This window comes from Populus nigra, chromosome 5 (assembly GCF_951802175.1).
Source record: "Populus nigra chromosome 5, ddPopNigr1.1, whole genome shotgun sequence".
Classification (NCBI taxonomy): Eukaryota; Viridiplantae; Streptophyta; class Magnoliopsida; order Malpighiales; family Salicaceae; genus Populus; species Populus nigra.
In genome coordinates, this window is record NC_084856.1 from 20,955,297 (window position 1) to 20,976,576 (window position 21,280).

At 35.9% G+C, this 21,280-nt stretch overlaps 2 protein-coding genes across 3 annotated transcripts; both read right to left on the reverse strand.

The window, feature by feature from the left end:
* Nucleotides 1–2: 2 nt before the first annotated feature.
* LOC133693916 (phytyl ester synthase 1, chloroplastic-like) lies at nucleotides 3–9,978 on the reverse strand. The gene is made up of 13 exons (XM_062115298.1): nucleotides 8,999–9,978; nucleotides 8,732–8,783; nucleotides 8,050–8,105; nucleotides 7,255–7,413; nucleotides 7,052–7,156; nucleotides 5,994–6,100; nucleotides 5,165–5,286; nucleotides 4,250–4,358; nucleotides 3,633–3,763; nucleotides 2,542–2,911; nucleotides 1,262–1,375; nucleotides 556–641; nucleotides 3–427 (listed from the first exon to the last, which is right to left on the reverse strand). The coding sequence occupies exons 1-13, from the start codon at nucleotides 9,459–9,461 to the stop codon at nucleotides 127–129; spliced, it is 2,175 nt and encodes a 724-aa protein (XP_061971282.1). The 5' UTR covers nucleotides 9,462–9,978; the 3' UTR covers nucleotides 3–126.
* A 2,024-nt stretch (nucleotides 9,979–12,002) lies between these two features.
* On the reverse strand, nucleotides 12,003–21,211 carry LOC133694039 (phytyl ester synthase 1, chloroplastic-like). Of its 2 annotated transcripts, XM_062115458.1 has the most exons (13): nucleotides 20,270–21,211; nucleotides 19,998–20,049; nucleotides 19,375–19,430; nucleotides 18,846–19,004; nucleotides 18,643–18,747; nucleotides 18,158–18,264; nucleotides 17,516–17,637; nucleotides 16,657–16,765; nucleotides 15,439–15,572; nucleotides 14,297–14,666; nucleotides 13,732–13,845; nucleotides 12,760–12,845; nucleotides 12,003–12,637 (listed from the first exon to the last, which is right to left on the reverse strand). In XM_062115458.1, exons 1-13 carry the CDS (start codon nucleotides 20,715–20,717, stop codon nucleotides 12,334–12,336), a joined length of 2,166 nt encoding a protein of 721 aa, XP_061971442.1. In that variant the 5' UTR covers nucleotides 20,718–21,211; the 3' UTR covers nucleotides 12,003–12,333. The 2 variants fall into 2 exon arrangements, with proteins under 2 accessions (XP_061971442.1, XP_061971443.1); XM_062115459.1 differs by lacking the exons at nucleotides 19,998–20,049; nucleotides 20,270–21,211 and adding an exon at nucleotides 19,888–19,989.
* Between the last annotated feature and the right edge of the window lie 69 nt (nucleotides 21,212–21,280).

Here is a 21,280-nt window from a genome sequence, read left to right on the forward strand (position 1 = left end):
AATAAAGAAAATAGATAGCATATATTGATTGGAAGATTGTTTATAGATGCTTAGGAAAGTATACATAACTTTTCAATTAATTTGTGGAAGTCTCCAAGACCCAGAAATGCTTGCTGTAATCAATTTTTAAGGGTCAAATGCTGGGACTTCATTTGAAGGAGAACGTAATGCACGATACACTGTTCTGTCAATAATACTTCTATAAGGATCATCCTCTCGCTTCTTCAACAGATAAGCAAGACAACTTTCGACTTCAGATTTTATGTGCTGGTATAGCTGGTTTGCGTTTTCTCTGTCTTCAAGTATCTCCCCCTTTCCCTTCGTTTCTATAGGCTTTCCGAACAGAAAATAAAAACGGCCAGGCACCTTTGGCAAAAGACCTGGGATGTAGAATACTTGGTTTGCCACCTCCCCTTGATTCTCGTCTCTGTGAACGCACCATATAATTTGTCACACAAATGTATAAAAAGGGAGCTGTCATCTTATGTTAACATGTCTTTTACAACTATATATGTAGCTAGCAAGTGCAAATATCATTGCTTGAATAGTAATCACCTTATTTTTGTAGATTTACGAGTAGCGTCTCTGACATAGCCATTAACCACTGGAATCTTCATCAAGTCATTGTAATCAAGAACCAACTGCAACATCCAAACAGAGAACTTTAAAAAGAATACAATAATATAGGGTAAGTATAATTGCACGTTTTTTTTTTTTGTCCTAGATAGGACCTGGCAGCCCACAATCAGTAGTTAGGCAGTCAGGGAATTCTTTAAAGAGGAGCAAAAACATTGAATGATAAGCATTATTGAGATATGAGATTTCCTGGTTCTGCAATCACAACTTGCATGATTAAAGAATAACGTGAAGGCAAAACTACCAGATTTGTTCCCATACAAAACCTACTGGATACAATGTAGTAGTTTGACACTATATCTGATGCCATCAGTGAATACTTAGGCTCAGACGACATAATGTGAAAGCTGCCTATCGAGTGCAAATTATCCTGAATGTGTTGATATCATAATAAAGGTACAGTTAAACCAACTATTTCTTCTTATCATTCTGGGAAATTTTAAAATAAATTTTTTTATTGAGGATAAGAAATAATCTGAAAAAATTTAAAAACAGCTGGAAAAAGAACGCAATGCATATAATGGAAGCTATACCAATTCAAATACAAATGACACGTAAATGCTTAACCATCGGTTTTAGAACTTAAAGCTGAGAAATTTCTGGACAAAAAATGGCGCATGCTTACCTCTGCTATATCATCTTCTCCAACAGCCCCAAACGGTACAATAGTGGCTCCAAACCTAGCTGCCATTCTTACAAATTCTTGTTGTTTAGGCCAAATTAGCTTGTATTCTTCACCCTGTAAATCACATATATCCACTATCAAAATTGGAAAAAAGATGCTGCAATCGTGACTGCCCACCAACAAGCTGGTGAAACACAGTTAAACCTTTCAACTTCAACAATGCAAGTCCAAAGTTCAATTGAGGGATAATTAAATAAGTCCAACATCAAAAGGATTGATTTGTAATTGAGCTTTCTTTAATTGTCTGGTGCTATTAACAATCTAGTCTTTACAAAACAATCTTCCTGCCTGGAAATTTCAGCAACAGATATTTTTAGAGTTTTAACTAGCTTGCCATGTATATGCTGCATCCCACTTGCAACTGCTTGAATCAATCAATGGAAAACAACAGATAAGAAATGACTTGAGCTATCCATCTGAGCAGCAGTGAAACCATATAACAATCGGCTGCAACCTAGAGTACTTAATAAAGTCTCTTCAAAAGATGCTGAAACTTCGACTGCAACAGATACATCTTTGCCAAGATCAGGAGCGTCTGCTCTGTTGTGAGCCACAAAAGGTTCAAGTTGCTATATAACATGGAAGCCATTGGAATGATCAAATCTTACATCTAAGAGTTTCAATATTTTATTTCTTATTAGTTTAGTTGCAATCCAAGAACTAATAATCACATAAACTTCAATTTTATTTCTTATTAGTTTAGTTGCTCAAAAAAATAATCTTGACAGCTGGAGAAAGTTCATGATGATTTGTAAAGAATGAAATGAGATTGGTAATGCTAGCAGCAGTGTGATAATAAAGAAAACATTGCCCTCATATGAAGCAACTCTTGAATTAATAAAACTTCTGGTAGAGACAACAATTGGAAGGCATATTTGCTAGAGGAAATTAAGGTGGTCTTGGCAGTTTTGGTTCTGGAGGTGACAGTGGTAGTGAGATACTGAGATGTCAGCATGCAGATCATGGCAAGAGAAACAAACCACTTGCATCTACAAAGTGCCAAACTACTAGTCTACCACCATGGATGCAAAGTAACAAGGGCGTTGTGAATATTAAAAAAATGATTTCCAGAATTTTCACCCTACATCTGCGCACTAACCTATCATCTGGAACAATGAAACAAAGCAGATATTTGATGATAGAAATAGGAAAATGACTACCAAAATATATGATTTTAACCTTACTGAAAAACTTGAAATTAACAAGGGAACTTGGCATACCCTGTAATGAAAGGCCTCACGTACGCCTCCAGGATATAGAAGCACATGTGAATTTGTTGACAGCAATTTGTAAATATTGCTTGCTGTGACAGGTACCGCTCCCATTACTTTCATCCAATCAGTTATCGAAAATTCTGTAGATGAAAGCTCTAGCCCCCCTGTAAATAGCATTGGATGCGCCATACCACGAACCATAATGTTCTTCTCTCTTAAGAATGCTTCAACAAGGGAAGAGAGTTCAAGTCCCAACAACATGTGGTAACCAACCAATAAGACAGGACCTTCATTTGGAACCCCACCAAGACCTCTTACAATATTTCCATCGTCCAGAGTTGAGAACATAGCAGCACTAGAGGCAGTTTGCAACAGTCTGAAATTCATGTGATTATATATAAGCTTAGGTTCAGGTTGACAAAGTAAAATGCCTGGAACTAGCAATTTTGACTAACATGCTGCTAAGCCAAAACTGGGAGAATCAAGCAAGGTTTTTACTTCAAGGTCCCTTTAGAACTAATCTTCTCGATATGTGTTAATCAAATAACTCTAAACACAGATATGCTTGCCAAGAACTTCAAGAGGGTTTTACTTTTTGTTTATTGTTTTATTTGTAGCAATGAAATAAAGTTATTCAACGTTAACAACTTTCTGCAACTATGCATTGACATCAAATGACAACTTTTTTACCAAGAAAGATTGAGAGAAGGGATGGACAGCCATACTACATGTCATACACGCTAGATCCTTTACCAACAACCTTTCGAGCAGAATGTAACTTGCTCCTAATATGGGAGAAATCAACCAAGATCAACTTTCCAATCACTAACTTTCTCAAAGGAATTGTATCTTTGCAGAAGTTATAAGAACCAATAGTAGACAATATCAAATGAGTAAGGGCGAAAGAAATGGACAAAATTTTATAGAGGGATGCAGATAGATCCTCAGGCTTGATCAGGATCAAGTCACCAGGGTCTCACTTTAAATTTAAGCACAAACTGAAGTCCTAATCTGTGATCTAAATAAGGTGGATCAAGTTGCATTTTCAGAAGTGTTCCATTAAGAAATACATGCAACAAGTTTATTTGCTGAATTACCCAACTTCTTCAAATCCACGTTTGAATTCCGACATGCTAGGTGGCACATAGTTTGAGACAAAATCAAGCCTCCTTGAGCGACGGTATTTGCTAGTACCTTTAATAATAGTAAGCAAATTAACACCATCTTCCTGTACCATCAGAGAGAGGGGGGAAAGAAGGAAGAAGAAAAGGTGAAAATCGATCGTTACCCCATCTTGTCAAGGGAAATAAAATTAAAGAGCAGAAGCATTCATTGCCAAGAATATCAAATGCAAAGGGTATGAATACAACAGCATTATTTGCCTACCATATGATTCATTAACAAGATACAGAGAAGAGCATAAAGGCATTTCCGTGAACATAATAGAAATAAAGACAGTATAAGAAAAGCATTCAATTCATTATGGATGTGGGAAAGTCTCACTAAATTGTGGTGTAAGAGGAGTTGAGAAATAGTGATGGCCAGAAAATACATGAATGATGGACGGAGACCATCTTGAAAATAAGATGTTCAAGTGCTAATACAGTTGAAAACCCCGTTCACTATAAGAGTCAAGGAGCAGCAGCACAACATCTATACACACTACTGCATTATTCAAACACAAATACTAATGTAACCACTTTTCCTCACGTACCAATAAAATGGTGTGCCCATTCTCCTTGAAATGACGAACAGTACAATTCTTTAAGGAACTTTTCAGACGCTGTGATTCATCACTGCTAGGAAGCATTTGATCTTTGCCACTACAAAAGGGAGGAAAAAAATAGAACAGACATTAACTTTCCTTAAAATTTGTAGATTCAAAACTGTTGCCTGTGACATTTCAAGGAAAATACAACAAGAGAAGAAAATTTAGATCAGTGAAGCAGAACTTTCCTACCACAACTGCATACAGGATCCTAGCATAAAAATTAGATAATTCATTGCAAGTTACAGCATACAGGTATGCTACAACAATTATAATCGCGTATATGGCTTTAATTTAGTCAAATCCATGCTGTTTAAGTTTGCAAAGTGCATTCTCTAATCAGAAAAGGCTGGGAAGGAAACAAATAAAACCCATCTCATCATAATAGCAACCAAATCATGCAAGTATAGAGCCAGTAGAGGTGTGAAGAAGCCGTCAGATTGATTGAGGCCTAGGAAAGACAGTTTCAAGGAGTATTTTAATAATGGTACTGTATCAGCAAATAGGCAACCTAAAATGAGAGAAAGAGAGAGATAACCACATCGGTGGGAAATTCATGTGGCATGATAGATTCCCTTTTGCTTTGCTTGACTTTTATAATAGCAATAGGATTACTCTTGGGGCTCTATGCCATAATTGATTAATGAACAGTTAAGTTTAGGATCTAGAATATTCACTTCTACATGGAAATCGTAAAAGCATAATGTAGCAAAGTAATTTGAGATGCAGAGCATGATTATTGATAAAATCATGTTATAAAAGAGACTAGCAAACAAAAAACACTAGGCAGATAACCAAAGAGAAGCAATAAAATTATGTTTTGGTACGTGCAAAAAGATTAAATTTAGGGAGAGTAAACACCTAGAGAGCACTAGCACTTCAGCTTTTACAGAATGAAGCCGGGAATTAGCATAGGCAGCAGCTGATTTAAGCAGTTTCAATTTCCACAGAAGAGTGTCCTTTGGAATGATATCAGCTAAACCCTGAAATGGACATGTTATCATCACAGAACAAGGAAAACAGAATAGTTAGACAACAAGCTGAATCCATAAAAAGAACTGATTTATTTCATATCAACCAAATAAAGTTCCTGACCATATCAAAAAGAAGACCCACCCACAACCTATTGGCTTTGTCAGTCGTGTGTATGTGTGCAAGGTAGCATCATTTGTTCAAATCAACTTGGGTCAATTAAGTAACAGCATTGGATCATTGAAACCTTGAGAATAATTAGTTTGTGGTTGTTAGATCCTGGGTACAAGACCTTTATGGTAGAGTGATAGTACATGGAGTCATTATAAAGTTAAAGTGAGAGAGCAAAGCACATGCAGCAAATTATATCTTAGAACAATGTCAGAATGCATATTGTGATACATTGATTGGACATGGCCTCACAGCAGATCATGGCAAACCTATCTTAAATTTTGCATATCAGATAGCATTTCTATGATTGACATTACATATATACATGAAAGCTTAAGATCTTCACCATGCTCTTGGAAAACTAAAAATAATAAATTATATTGAAGTGTCCTCAAAACCTCTATATCCCCCCTTTGGCTATTTCTTAGTCGACAATCATATTGAGCCAGTCAGGTCAAAAAATCAAATTAGTGAGTTTGTTTCTTATGTATATTGAGCCAGTCAGGTCAAAAAATCAAATTAGTGAGTTTGTTTCTTATCATCTTACAGAAAGGCTAGGTAGCATAGCAGTAAGATTGTTAGACAACTGTTCAATTTGTAATCCGGGAGGAAGCTTAGATTCGATATTGACCATTGCCATCTTAACTGGATCACCTGGTGTCATGAAAAGAAAAATTAGCAGTAACAAAGCAATTTGGAATTGTAAAAGTGCAACTTAACAGTGATAATCAAAGCTTAAAAGAATCTCAACAGCCAAGAAAAAAAGATCACTGATGGCGAGGCATTTACAGATCGATACAAAGAGAATATTCAGGAGCCAAGGAAGCAATGAAAACAAGTGAAATGGAAAATAATCATAAAATGCTATTCCCTCTTTCATTCTCTAACTATCAGGATGTCAGGCCATACATAAGAGCTCAAATTTAATGATTCAGAAGAAGGGTACAGAGATTAAATGTTTGCAGTTCAGCGGACACAATTCCACATCTTTAATGGGACAAAATGTCACCTATCTCCAGGTTCTGATGCACCAATTTCAGAGAACTTTGACTAATCCTAAAGCTTTACCATGAACCTAGTCTAAAAATCATATTGCAGAGGAAGGCAGCAGCTGCCCTGCAATCAAGGGGTAGAGAAAAGAGAGCTACATCTCCACCTTCCCTGTGGTTTACCTTCCTGAGGATCAAACAGTACTTGTTCAGGTACATCAATAAAATACAACAAGATGCGTATCAACGCTTCTTTTCAAGTTTTTCCTAGAGGTCTAGAGGAAGCAGAAACCAGTAGGGTTTTCTTAAGTCCTGATCCTCCCTTAGAAGAAGAAAATGAAATTTAGTCACTTGGCAATTATCAACCAAATAAAAAAGGCAACGTTATGTGATCTCTTTTATAAAAAGAGACAGCAAAGGGATTCATGCAATATTATTCATAGTGGTAGAACTGAGAAAATCATGACAACTCTTCATTTAAGAAATTCAAGTAGGGAATTTAACATGCCAGGGACAAAACACATGGAGTACATGTTTAAGTAGTAACAACCAAATCTGATTTTGTAACGAAGTAAATAAATGTACAATTATCGTTAAGAAGAAAGGATTAATATACCCATAACAAAGCTAAGAAGATAGGGGACAGCATTATGTAATTCATCAGGCAAAGCTTCCAAAAGAGGGAACAAGGGTTGCAGCTGTGACCTGTTAAATGATGTGGCTAAAACGAAAGGCTAAAATGTCAGATTACCACAGGAAGGCATCGGAAAATCTTCAAGAATTTGGGTGAACAAATTACTATAGTATCATGAAACTGACCTGGATTCGCTAGTATCAACACAAGGTCAATTTCAGGATTACGAGCAGCAACAGCAAGAGCAAGACAACCTCCAAAGGAATCCCCTACTAGATAAATAGGCTTATTCGGAGACGATGCATGCTCAAGCCTCACTATTTTTTCAACAAATTTCACCAGACCTTCATGCAACAGAAATCCAAATTACAGATACATAAGAAAATGTTCCATTGATTGAAGGAGACTACAAGCCCTAACTCCAAAGGTGTGAGGATGAAAACCACATATGCAATTGAAAATCTAAATTACAAACGAGTATAAGATCTTACAATTATAAATGAAATTTTCAAGAATTGTACTCCCACATGATTGCTTCAGATATCTCAGATAAAAGCTAAAATGGAAATGAATTGATAGCCAAACGATTAAAACCCATAATAGAAGAGAATCCAGTAAAATAAACAACAAGAAGCCTGCCAAAGACTGATGGGCTCAAGACAAAATCTAACCAGTCAACCATCTTATCTGAAACCTAATTCTCTGGAACTATTCCTTAATGAGAAAATAATACGTAGAAGTGAGCATTTAAAAATTAAAACATGCAAACTATCAAAATAGGTATATGCATTTATAAAAGGTACAAATCATTACTTCAGTTTACAAGTATAGCTATTTGTTTCACCAATTAGTTCACGTGGAAAATCATAATAAAGAACAATATAACTCGAGATTTACGTTTGCTGAGCAACTCTGATTAAATTCTAGATAACTAAAAAAAGCACAGCCTAATGAATTTAGAGGCTCGGAGAGGTTAAGACCTTCGAATGGTGTTCGATCATACACTGGAATGTGAAGGCACCTAACCTCAAACACCCTGAAATTGGACAGAACTTTAAGTTATTAAGTCATTTATTTAGCAGTGGCTAACAGAACAAAACATGAAGTCCAAGCATCATGTTGAGCATCGGGTAGAACAAAGAATTGAAAAGATAGTGTTTATTAATTACATGGAATCGAAAATCAAAAGACAGCATCTGCACAGTAGCCGAGTTCAGACATGAATAACGCATGCCATAAATGAGAATAAAAACAAGGACATCCAGAGAGAAGACAAACACATATAGATATGTCTTTTGTCAATCCGAATCACACATGCACGAGAGCATACGTTTCTCTTATTGGCTTTATTTTAAGGCTGAATGCAACATATCTAAAGCAGTTCATACAGCCTCTGAGCAGAGGACGGATAAGCAGAAACTATGCCCTCTTAAAATGAGTTTACGGTGGAAAATATTCCAATAACAATAAAAGGATGTTTAAAAAACCATGTTCAGACTGGAACTAAAAACTTTTAGGGCAGTGACCACCAATTTCATCTAGGCAAACATTTTCTGTCATCATTTCAATGAATAATTTAAGAAGATGATTGCCCCGAATGTAAAAGGAAAAAGAAATGACAGGTGACGTAGTTGTTATGAAAGTAGAAAAAACAGAACTTACTTCCCAAGAGCTTTATGGTGCAAAGTAAGGCCCAAGCCAACACCATCAATCCCTGCATATACAAGAAAACAACTTCGACATTCTAATAATCTCCTCAGTTGATGCAGCCAAAAGAGGAAACGACAATATGTTAAATCAAACACTAAAGAGAGAACACAACTCATTTGAGACCAGAAAATCACTCCTCTGTTAATGTGTTCTCCATCTGCAAACCTTTTAGCAGAGTTAAATTTCAACCTAGAATTTATCACAATGATCAACAATTACCAGGGAAAAAGAGAAGAATCGGAGAATCTTTTAGAGGCTGCCCACACTCGACAGGGCAAAACCACCTCGGCGGCCCGCCATCAGGCCTAATAATCTCCTTGGCTCCTTCAAGATAATCTCTCACGGTCTTGGTCCCGTATCCATCATCCCACAAAACTTCCAAGTCATTTGAAATAACATCTTTCACCCTCTTTTTCTCAACTCTAGTATATTTTAACCTTCCATTCCCTCCATCAATCAGACCCTCATCACTCTTCTCAATCTTCCTCACGAAACCATCAACCAAATCCCCATTCTTTCCTTTCTCTTCAGTGGAAGTTCCTTTCACCGGAATTGAATCAGAAGATAATATTTTTGACTCTCTGCCACTGCCTAAACTTTGAACTCTCACTCGAGACCTAAGCTTAGCCTCTGAATTCGTCACAAAATAAGGCAATACCAGGGAATTAACGACTAACGGCATGGCTTGTTTAAGCGATGGAAGACAGTAAGAGTTAAGACACTTCTACAAATTCCAAAGAACAGCTTAAAGGTATTCAAGCAACTTTCTGGTGCCCTTTTCAAGTACCAGCTTCAATTAAACACAACTATTGCATAAAATTATGAACTCCCTCTCAAAATTCACCACCTTAACAACTTGGAACTCTCATCAAGTACCATTCAGCAATTTTGAAACTCGGGTCACTTTTCAAGTCCTACCAGCACTTGAAAAGAGCCCCAGTAACAGAAAAAACTCAACACTGCTCTCTAAACACTCAAGCTGAAACAAGGGACACCCTTTACATGAACTATTAGACCTTTTTTTAGTTCAAATGAACAGCAGCATGAAACCTTTTCTCAAGTACCAGGCAGTAATAGAGAAACAATTACACCGTATTTGGAATTAGATGTTTAAACACACACGCACATGCAATACTCCACATATGTGTGAACCAAAAAGAAAAACCCAGAAAGCAAAATGACTGGTAGAACATGTACATTGCTTTCCAGTTCATTGTCTCATATGACAGACAAATACCAGCCGTTAATTTGGAATATAACTAGTAAAAACGAAAGACGATAAATGACAAATTGGCAAGCAATTATCCACGTTTTGGATTTTAGGTGCAAGGTTTTTACAGTTACCTGCCCTTGCAGATATTTGAGTGGTATTCCTTTCTGATTTCTGTACAGACCAGACCACCTTCACATTTTCAGAACAACCATTCTCTGGTCATGGTCTGCCCTGGCTCACTGTCTTGACGTGCAATGCTGACAGCAAATCCAGTTAAAGATAGATAGTTTTGACAACGTGGGGCTATGGTTTTGTTCCATTAATAATGCTGAGTTGATGTGTTAAGTGTGTGGTATATTTGAAAGTTGACTAGATTTAGATATTTTTTTAAAATATTTTTATTTAGAAATATATTAAAATAATTTTTTTATAAAAAAATTATTTTTAATACTATCAAATCAAAATTATTTAAAAACAATAAAATATTATTAAATTAAATTTTTTTAAGTCAAATATAATTTTAAGTGTTTTTTTTTTGTTTTTTTTTAAATTATATTTTTAAAAATTTAAATTTTGTATTTGTTAAAGTTTAATATGGTTTATATATTTTAGATCATTTTAATGTGCTGGTGTTAAAAATAATTTTTAAAAAATAAAAAAAATAATTGACATGCATTTCAACATAAAAAATTATTTAAAAAACAACTATTACTATACTGTCAAACATATTCTAAGTTAACTCGAATCAAATTAATATCAATCTTATTAAAAAAAATTACCATCCCAATGTTGATTCCTGATGCAACTAATATTACCATCCCAATGTTTCCACGGTCTTACCTAGATTTGAGCTAGTCTAACTAAATCCCTGGATATGATCAGGTCAATATTCTAACATCTTCATATTCATTTTTACAAACATAGATATATGGAGAAGATCGAGGTCAATGAATGGATTGGTGACTCTACCTGCTAAACTTAATTACTAACAATATTAACAGATTTGAGGGGAAATCACTTGCTTGAACTAATTGTATGAATGGTGCAAGCATGTTATCTCACTTTTTTTTTTAATTTCATCATTAAATAAAAATAAAGTGGTTGATTTTAAATTAGTATTCATAATTTATTTATGTTTGCTTTCTATAAATTTATTGCAGTTTCAAATAAATATCATATTATATGGTTAATGTTCGATTTTATGAGTGTTTATTTCTATTATCATTTAATTAAATAAAAAATAGCTTAAAAAATAAAGTCATTAAATCTAATAGAGTTTATAACTCAGGTCGCGGGTTTAACAGATTTTATAAATTAAGCCACAAAACTCGAGTCAATCTAATAAGTCTTAATTTCAATATTAAAAAAATAATAATATATATATATATATATCTTCTTGTAAAGAAATTTTAATTTCAATCTATGTTTTTACGCATTATCCAAACAACTTTTGCATGCGTTAAGTCAAATCAAATGTATCGTGTCAAAGAAAAAATATAATTTAAAAAATATATAATTATTAAATCCAAATAAATTCATTACCAATTATAAGTTTAGCATGTTAAAATCAAATCGAACTAACATTATCATCTCATTATTTTAAAAAAGTATATTATAATTTTTTTTAAATCAAACTATTTGGATTACTTTTAAACCCATTAAGTCAACTGAATTATATTAAAACAACTCTTATACAATGTAATTTAAAACTAGGTAAGAAATCCAAGAAATTGGATTGCAAGATTTTAAAGTTAGCTTTCTAGACTAAATTTAATAACAATGAAGATAGAGTTTTTTCCAGCTTAAACATATTTTTTATATTCAAAATTTTTTTGGATCGGCCTGGCATAAAGGGCCAGTGAAAAAGAAAGCAACGTTAAAGCCTAAAGTTATTGACTAAGTCATTTTTCAGAAGGTAATCAGGCTTACTAGTTACTAGTTAATGCATGATGATGGTTATTGAAAGCGATAGTACTTTTGGCTACAAGGTGGCAACCATTAGAAGGAAGATGACTGAAAAGGAAGGCAAGCTTTTTGGCTACAAGGTTACAACCATCGGAAGGAAGATAAGTGAAAAGGAAGGCAACGTGCTACATTCTTAGCCTTCCATTTTTGTTCACGAAATCTTCTGGCCTTTTCGCTTCCAAAGAAGTGGCTCAGGATACGGCCCAGCCTACCATTACCTGCTGCAACTACTGGAAGGAGAAATATAGACAATGTGTAGCGATGTTCCTTGCAGCAACGAGCTGAGCTCGTCTCCTTTGTAATCAAAGGAAATAAAACAAGTTTATTATCATTTCGGTTCAAATCGAGGGAAGGCTGCTGCGAGACTGGCCATTTTTTAAGGGTCAAACGCTGGAACTTCATGCAAAGGAGAATGTAAAGCATGATACACCGTTCTGTCAACAATATTCCTATAAGGATCCTCCTCTCGTTTCTTCAGCAGATAAGCAATGCAACCTTCAACTTCAGATTTTATGTGCAGGTATAATTGTTTAGCATTTTCTCTGTCTTCAAGTATCTCTTCCTTTCGGCCCTTGGTAGCTATAGGCTTTCCGAACAGAAAATAAAATCGGCCTGGTAGCTTTGGCAGGAGACCTGGGAGATATAGTTCTTGGTTGGCAACCTCCCCTTTACTCCTATCCCTGGAAGCATGCATGATGTTCTCTCAACATAAATGTATCAAAAAGTAGCTCTCGTATTTTATGTTAGCAATGATCTCTACAACCATTCAATGAGTTAATAGCATTGCAGGGAGAGTAATCACCTTATTCTTATAGAGCTACTAGTAGCGTTTCTGATGTAGTCATTAAGCACTGGGATTTTCATTAAATCGTTGTAATCAAGTACCAGCTGCAAAATCCAAAGCAAAAGAACTTGAAAATAAAATAAGAGGTAAATTTGATTGCAACCTTCGGTTCATAAAAGGAAGAGAGGGAAAGTTCATAAAAGGAGAGGAGCAAAAAAGAAAGTGAGAAGTACAGAAATGCACATCTCAACCGGAGTATGGGACTTGTACAGCGCATAATTTGCATATTAAGTAACCCAGAAAATGATAAATCCACAGATTTGTTTGTTGGGGATTCCGGCTCCCTATGCGCGGACCGGTGGTGTTCTGATAGTTGCTCAGATAGGTTAAGCATACTGACAATATTTTACGTGGTTCGGCAAATCCGCCTACATCCACGGGAGAGGTTCATTTTATTAGATATAGAGATACATGGAGGAGGAGGATTACATCCACTCTAACTCAACTCTCAGCTCACTTTGGTACTCTTGCAGCTGCTGCCATTGCAGCTCACTCTTCCTCTCTATTCTCACGTTCACTTCACTCTCTCAACCCTCTCAATTTGCTCTCAACAAGACATGCCTCTTTATAGGCAAATATGGTCAACATGGAGGGGCCAATAATGCCTTAAAGTGTGCCACCAATTGTGGCATGAATGGAGCTACCACTAAGCATAGTGCTGGGTGGGGCATTTGCCACAATAATGGCAATTTCCTAACAATGTTTTTCAAATTTCTGCCAGAGAATGTCTGGTTCATCCATAAATCTGCTTTGAGCACATACAACACATAGCTACATCAAGCCATGGACAGTTTTTTCTATTTTTTCCGAAGCCCTTTAGGTAAACAAATATTGTGGAAATAACACAGAAAAAAAACAAAGAATGTATGAACAAATTGAGGATCCACAACAAAAATATAAGAGAGATGTGGCAGAAAAGGACAGTCTTACCTCTGCTATATCATCTTCTCCTACAGTTCCAAATGGTACAATTGTAGCCCCAAACCTTGCTGCCATTCTCACAAATTCTTGTTGATCAGGCCAAAATAGCCTATATTCTTCACCCTGTAAATTGCAAAAGCTTCGTGATTGAACAGAACCAAGCTTTAGACAAATAAAATGCAAGAAATAACACATTCATAAATCTCAAGAAAAAGGTTAGAGTAAAATACTTCACAACATGGTGACTCCTGTTTCATGGTAAACGCCTTCATCTTACCTAAACTTTTCTTTATTAATTAGTAAAGATGGAGCCAATGGCCTAGCAGTTTGTATGCAGTATCAATGGCATATATACATGAACATGCAATTGAATTTGAAGCATATAACAGTGGAAAAGTGAATGCATACACACACACGTGCAAAAAAAAACAAAGCATTAGACAAGGGAAAGATTTGCGCTTGGACAGCTATCCAGTGCAATTCAATTTCTACGGGTGACTGGTGAGCATGATAAAACCTTCCTGCTTCAATGGCAAAATAAGTAATAAATTTGTTGGAATTAACACAAGCTTACCCTGTGATGAAGGGATTCCCGAGCACCTCCAGGATAAAGAAGCACATGAGATTTTGTTGACAGCAATTTGAAAAGATTGCTGGCTGTGACAGGTACTGCACCCATTACTTTCATCCAATCAGTAAAAGAAAATTCAGGGGATGAAACCCACTCCCTTTCTCCAAGTACAACTGGATGTGCTACACCACGAACCATGATATTTCTCGCTCTCAAGAACTCTAAGACAAGGGAACAAACTTCCAGTCCCATCAACATGTGGTTGCCAACAAATAAGACAGGACCTTCATTTGGAACCCCATGAAGACCTTTTACTATCTTCCCGTCATCCAAAGTTGAGAACATGGCAGAACCAGTAGCAAAGCTTAACAACCTGAAATTAAAGCAATTGTGATCTAATTTTGAGCCTTAGATAGACAAATATATGTGCTGGGATGCAACTTAGAGTGGCTGTTTAGGCTGGCATGTAGCCAAAGCCTAGGCTGGGAGCATCAAGCTGGGGTATACCCCAAAGGAAACACCCCAATCCTCGTACCATATCATGATCAATTGACTTTAACATAAATATGATTTCTAATAACTTTATGAGGATTTGCCTTTTGGTTCCATAGTTTTAGCTGTAGCAATGAAATGAATTCATTCAACATCAATAGATTTCGGCTATGATTTCTTAATGTTAAATGAAAACTTTTAACAGGAAGAGTTCAAGAGAAAAGAGGAAGAAGGAATGGGAGAGAGAACAATGCTATCCATATCTTTTAGGCACTACCTTAGTTACAAAACATAACATGCTTGTAAGATGTGAGAAACCAACCAAAATCAACTTGAGACCCCAATTGACTTTCTCAAAGCAATCAGTTTTTGTGGAAGAGGAAGTTGCTAGAACAAAGATTTAGAAAACAAAATGAGAAAGGATAAAGAAATAGAAAGTTCTTATGAGGAATATGCTTGATGCACATTGTAGAAAACTGATAGATCAAATATAAAGAGAAAAAGGCTCTAGCTTGACCAGGATCAAGTCTCCATGGTCTCATTTTAAATTTAGGCATATACTTTAGAAAAGTATGGTAGATCAAGTTATTCAGAAGTACTCATTAATAAGTAACAATTAAGAAACTATGTACCAAATTGCTCCAAGGAATTACCCAACTAGTTCATCATTTCCGTATTTGAATTCTGACATGCTTGGTGGCACAAAGTCTGTTACAAAATTAATCGTCCTTGAACGACGATATTTGCCAGTACCTTTAATAACAGTAAGCAAATTAACACCGTCTTCCTGTACCATCACAAAGAAGGAAAGAAACAGGAGAAAACAAAAATTATAAATTTGTCTTCCAATATTGCATTGAAATTAAAGAGTGAAAGCCTCATGTTGAGAATATTAGCACAGAAAAATACCACTGACCTAATAGACGAGGCATTAGCAAGACAAAGTGAGCAGCATTAAAGTATAACATTGTTCACTGTACAAGCTAAATAATAAAAAAATTACGCAGTATGAGAAAGCCATTACTATTCATTCTGCATCGGCAAAGTTCTTATCAAATGGGGAGAAAGGGAAAGTGTCACAATTAAATTGATGGAGACAACCTTGAAAATAAGATATACAATTAAATATGCTCAATTTTCCCAGTAATAATATAACAGCAGCATTTCGTTCAAACATTACAGACAACCATCATGCCATGTCAACAAAGAATAAACAGTGCCATGGCAAGTGCTAATGGAGGGAAACGGAGTTAAATAGGTGCTTTTTGAATTTATTTATTTTTTCATAAAAAGGTAGTCAGAGGATAATCATCAGCATTCTTATATCTATGAGATAATCCAATCTCTCTATTTTGGAAGGGACGTGATTGAAATTTGAAACATCAACTGATTGGGAGCAAGGATTAGTCAAAAACTGAAAATACATGTGCAGGAAAGAGATAAAAGCAACTGCATTCTGAACATATTAAAAAATTGGCTGTAGAATACACTCAAACTGATTCAAAAAGGTATATTTACTTTCTGGTGGATGGATACCTTCCTATGCAGTTGTCAAGTTTGAAATCTTTTCTGAAAATACAAAGTTAAGGAATTTCAAGCACAGGGGAATCGGCTTTCATTGATGGTGATCCTGCCAAGAGAGTGACTGAATTTGGTCTGTATGATGGATAATTGACACAAGGATGTATGTTGCTCAGTAACTAACATTAAGATGTCCGTTCAAATTTAACTGATTTAAAATTTTGACATGTTGAATCTTGAAAGATATCGAACAGTCAAGGAGCATCGCAATGGCATTTAAGATACCCACTCACACATACACCCACTTAACTGAGACAAAAACATTAACACTACTACTAATTGTCCTTTACCAGCAAAATAGTATGCCCATTGTCCTTGAAATAACGAACTGTGCAATTCTTCAATGAACTTTTCAGTCGCTGAGCTTCATCTCCACTAGGAAGCATGTAATCATTACCACTGAAAGACAAATACAAGATCAACTTCAAAATTCCTTGACCTGACATGCATGCTGCATCTCTAAGAAAATCGATCATGAGAAAAAATTTGGTTTAAAGAAACACACTTTTCTACAATAAATAAATGCGTGAACCTAACTTGCTAGTTGGATCTTTCATTGCAGGTCACAGCGCAAAGTTGTGCTAAAACAATTACATAACATAGATAAACACAAATTCTCCAATTCATGCTGATAAGCCTGAAATGTGCATTCTGTAATTAAAAAAAAAAGAGAGCTATACTCGTCATGGTAGCAACAGAAAGAACGGAAGTATGAAGCAAAGAACCTTCAGTGATTATCAAGGCAACAGTAAGAAGGTGCCTTGTGTAAATGATTTTGCAACTCAAAACTACTGCCCATCAGCCACATGACAATGAGAAAGAGAAAAATGCTGGAAAATGCTGGTGCGAAATTATTGGTGGAGCATGGTAAACTCACTTTTGCATACTTTATTAAATTTCTAAACATTGCGAAAATATCAGTCCTAAGATTCTGGGCTTTCATTAGTCAGTTAAATTTTCCATCCACTACCGTCACTTCTATAGTAAAAAACATGTAACACAGAATAGCAACAAGAGATATAGAAAAAACTAGAAAAAAAATCCTGAAGAGTTTTTTAAAAACATAGATTCATAAGCAAAGGAGAAGCAATAAAATGGTGTCTGGGGATGTGCAAAGGGACAGGAACTAAGACCAGGGAGAAGAAAGACCTTGACAGGACTAACACTTCAGCTTTCACAGCATGAATCCGGGAATTAGTATAAGAAGCTGCTGATTTGAGCAGTTTCAACTTCCAAATAAGAGTGTCTTTTGGAACTATATCAGCCAAATCCTGAAGGTGAACATGTTTACATCAGTTTACAGCCTCGCAAAAAAAAATAAGGAAAAAGAGAATGGCAGGACAACAAGCTGAATGCACATGAACAATTGATCTAATATAACTGCATGGCACCATTGGCAATTTGGCGGAAGTGAGAAGGCAGTTACATTGAGAAGATCTAGTTTGTCATTGCTAGACACTGTATTGGAGCATATTGTGCTAGCGATAGAGTCTTAATCAAGTTCAAAGCAGAAGAGAAGTTGGCAAATAGATAACAGGGGATTTACCACAACCCAGTGGATTAGACACAGGCATGCAGCGGGTGACCATGCACAACCTATCCTAATTTTTCCTATTAGAACATTTTTATGACAATATTATATCTTTCAATGTGTGCATAAGATCTTCAGTGTATTATATCAAAATAACAGATTATAACAGATATAAAATCTTATCGCGTATGTATATTGGCTCCTAAATTCAATAAAAAAAAATGTACAAAGGGCTAGGCAGTGCTATCTTCACTTCTTACAGAAAGACAAGGTAGCAAAGCAATTAGATTCTGAAATAATTGTTCAATTTGTAATCTGCGAGGTAGTCTATGATCAATATTGACCCTTGCCATCTTCACCGGATCACCTATTGTAAAGAAAGAGAAAATAACATCAGTGAAGCAATTTGAAATCACAAAACAAATTCCACCAAAGGATGACAATTACATCTCAACAAAATATCAAAATGTTATTCCAGAAAGTTTCAACTTCCAGGAAAAAAAAATCATAGTGAGACATTTGAAAACAGAGTGGTCATGTTTTCTGAAGAAACATGAACGAGATCCACACAACTTTTTCAGAGTTAAAGAACTAAAGCAAACTAATGATAAATTTTTTTTTTTAATCCTGGCAGCATATTGTTTAATACAGTGACAGGCTCTGAGATATATTTAAGTAGAAACAGCTAAATTTAATCCAGTAACAAAATAATAAATGAAATAAGAGAGCAACAGATCATATATACCCATAATAAAGCTAAGAAGATAGGGCACAGCATTGTATAATCCATCAGGCCAGGCCTCTGAAAGAGGGAACAGGGGTTGAAGCTGTGACCTGTCAAATGATGTAGCTAAAATAAAAGGCTAATTAGTTAGACTGCAGCAAGGAATATCAACCAAAGTCTTCAAGAAAATGGGTGGCGAAATTACTGCATATCTGGAAACTGACCTGGATTGGCCAATATCACTACAAGGTCGATTTCAGGATTACGAGCAGCAATGGCAAGAACAAGACATCCCCCAAAGGAATCCCCCAGTAGATAAATTGGCTTACTTGGAGACAAGGCATGCTCGAGCCTAACAGTCTTTTCAACAATTGTCACCAGCCCTTCATGCAAATGAATCCCGTTAAAGCATGGATAGATAATGAAGTTTCATCAGTAGAAGAGTATACCCGGAAACCAAAACCTAACATGAAAGGTACAAGGGTGAGGACAGCACATGCAAGCAAAAGTGCAATTTTTGAAGAATTAGAAGATCTGACCATCACAAATGAGATTTCCAGGAAATCTATTCGCAAGTTATGATTTTTGACATGCAAGCTATAAAGAAACAAAGAAAATGGTAATGACTTCATTGTTAAACTATCAAAACATCTAATAGAAGAAAAGGCCAGCCAAATTGCCCAAGGTCTTAATTTAACTGCCAAAACTCAATCAAGTAATCTGATGAATTTAGAGGCTCCGGTAGGCTGCAACCTTCAAATGGTGTTCGATCACGCACTGGAATATGAAGGCATCGAACTTCAAAAACCCTGCAGTTTGACAGAACTCCAAGGTATAAACCACTTATTTAGATGAACGTCAATAATCAGTTATGATCATTGACTAAAACAATTAAAAGAACTAAATACTCGACCACTTTTGCTGCTACGTTACCAGGTTCTCATTGACAAGATGACCAGAAATCACACAAGGAAAAACACAACTCGCAAATAACAAGAAAGGAGCAAAACAAAAGCAATGCCCTTCACTTGAAACATAGGTAGCTCATTTTCTGATACATATCCAAATACATACATCCATAAAAGCATACACTCATGATTGCCATAAAGCTTAATGCAATAAATTTTAAACAGTTCCAAGCAGTTTCAAACAAGAGGACAAGAGTTCAGAAGGTACACCCTGTTGATGAGAATTTTCAGAGGGAAAATATTTCACTATAGATAAAAGTATGTTTTGAGAACTATCATCTCAGAGCAGAACCAAAACCTTCCAGCATGGTGAGCACCAATTTGAGGTTCTCGCACTGTGGGATTTGAAACAGAAACAACAATAATAGTCATCATGATCGTCATGAAGGTAGAAATAGCAGAGCTTACTTCCCAAGAGCTTTATGATGCAGAGCCAGTGCAGAGCCAACACCATCAAGCCCTGCATGCACAAATACCAAAAACAAATAGCATTGTTTATATTAAAAATCCAAAAACTCACACAGCTAATGTGGAATTCCAAAAATTTCAAGTAAAATATTGAAGAGCAAAACAACTCGTTGGAAACCAGATACTTATAAAATAGAAATCCAGTCCATCTATAATGCTTTGGAGACCTTGTATCGAAGTTAAATTTCAACTTAAGAGTTTATCACAATTACCAGGGCAAAACAGAAGAACTGGAGAATCTTTTAACGGTTGCCCGCACTCAACAGGGCAAAACCACCGGGGAGGCCCCCCGTCAGGCCTAATCATCTCCTTGGCTTCTTCAAAATAATCCTTCACCGTCTTGGTCCCATAACCATCATCCCACAAGACATCTAAGTGACTTGAAATAACATCTTTATTCTCGACTCCACACTTTAAACTCGCATTCCATGCATCAGCCCGACCCCCAGTCTTCTCTTTCTCCCTGATGCCTCGATCAATCAACACCCCATTTTTCTCTTCCTCTCCAGTCAAAGAAGCTCCATTCATTTGAACAGAATCGGATGGCAATCCTTTTGAGTCACTACCACTTATGCTTTGAACTCTTACTCGAGACCTAGGCTTAAGCTCTGAATTTGTCAAAAAATAAGACAATACCCGGGAAGTAACAACTGATGCCATGGCTTGTATAAGCAATGGCACATTCAGACCTTTCAAAGCTTCCCAAAGAACAAAATAAAGCTGATTCTATTTTCAAGCACCTATTAGAAAATCCCAGGACCTATTTCTACGTACTTGATCCCAGAAGGAGACGCGAATTAACAGCACTCTCTTGGAGTGTTAACCTAGAGCACTGTTACAGATAATTCAGAATTCGTTATAAGATTCACCAGTTGAACAACTTGGGACTTTCCTCAAGTACTAAGCTAATTGACCAACTTGAGACTTCTTTCAAACACCTGACACAGTAAGAAAACCCCAAAACCACTCCAAATTCCAGAGAGACACCGCCACCCTCTATAAGCTTTCCACCCAAAAAACAAAAACAGAAAATGAGCCAAAATGAAAACTTGGAGCAAACCCAGAAAGCAAAATGTCACTTGTATGGATTCTAGAATATCTACGTGTGCTCCTGCAGTTCTTATAACACATGACATAGAAAGGCCAACCATAAATCAATAAAAAATATAACTAGTAATAATTTATTCATTATTAAAAATAAAATAAAAAACCAATAATTGATT

Bases quoted from the DNA above. Each gene is read 5' to 3' on its own strand.
- LOC133693916 (XM_062115298.1), bottom strand. From the start codon at position 9,461: ATGCCGTTAGTCGTTAATTCCCTGGTATTGCCTTATTTTGTGACGAAT. The intron at 4,359-5,164 runs GTGTTTACTCTC...TCCCTTTTGTAG, and splicing joins GAAGTGCTAGTGCTCTCTAG to TGGCAAAGATCAAATGCTTC. The intron at 642-1,261 runs GTAAGCATGCGC...TGGATGTTGCAG, and splicing joins GAGAAGATGATATAGCAGAG to TTGGTTCTTGATTACAATGA.
- LOC133694039 (XM_062115458.1), bottom strand. From the start codon at position 20,717: ATGGCATCAGTTGTTACTTCCCGGGTATTGTCTTATTTTTTGACAAAT. The intron at 19,431-19,997 runs GTAAGCTCTGCT...GTCAAACTGCAG, and splicing joins CATCATAAAGCTCTTGGGAA to GGTTTTTGAAGTTCGATGCC. The intron at 16,766-17,515 runs GTCTTTCTTCTC...TTTGTCTTTCAG, and splicing joins GAAGTGTTAGTCCTGTCAAG to TGGTAATGATTACATGCTTC.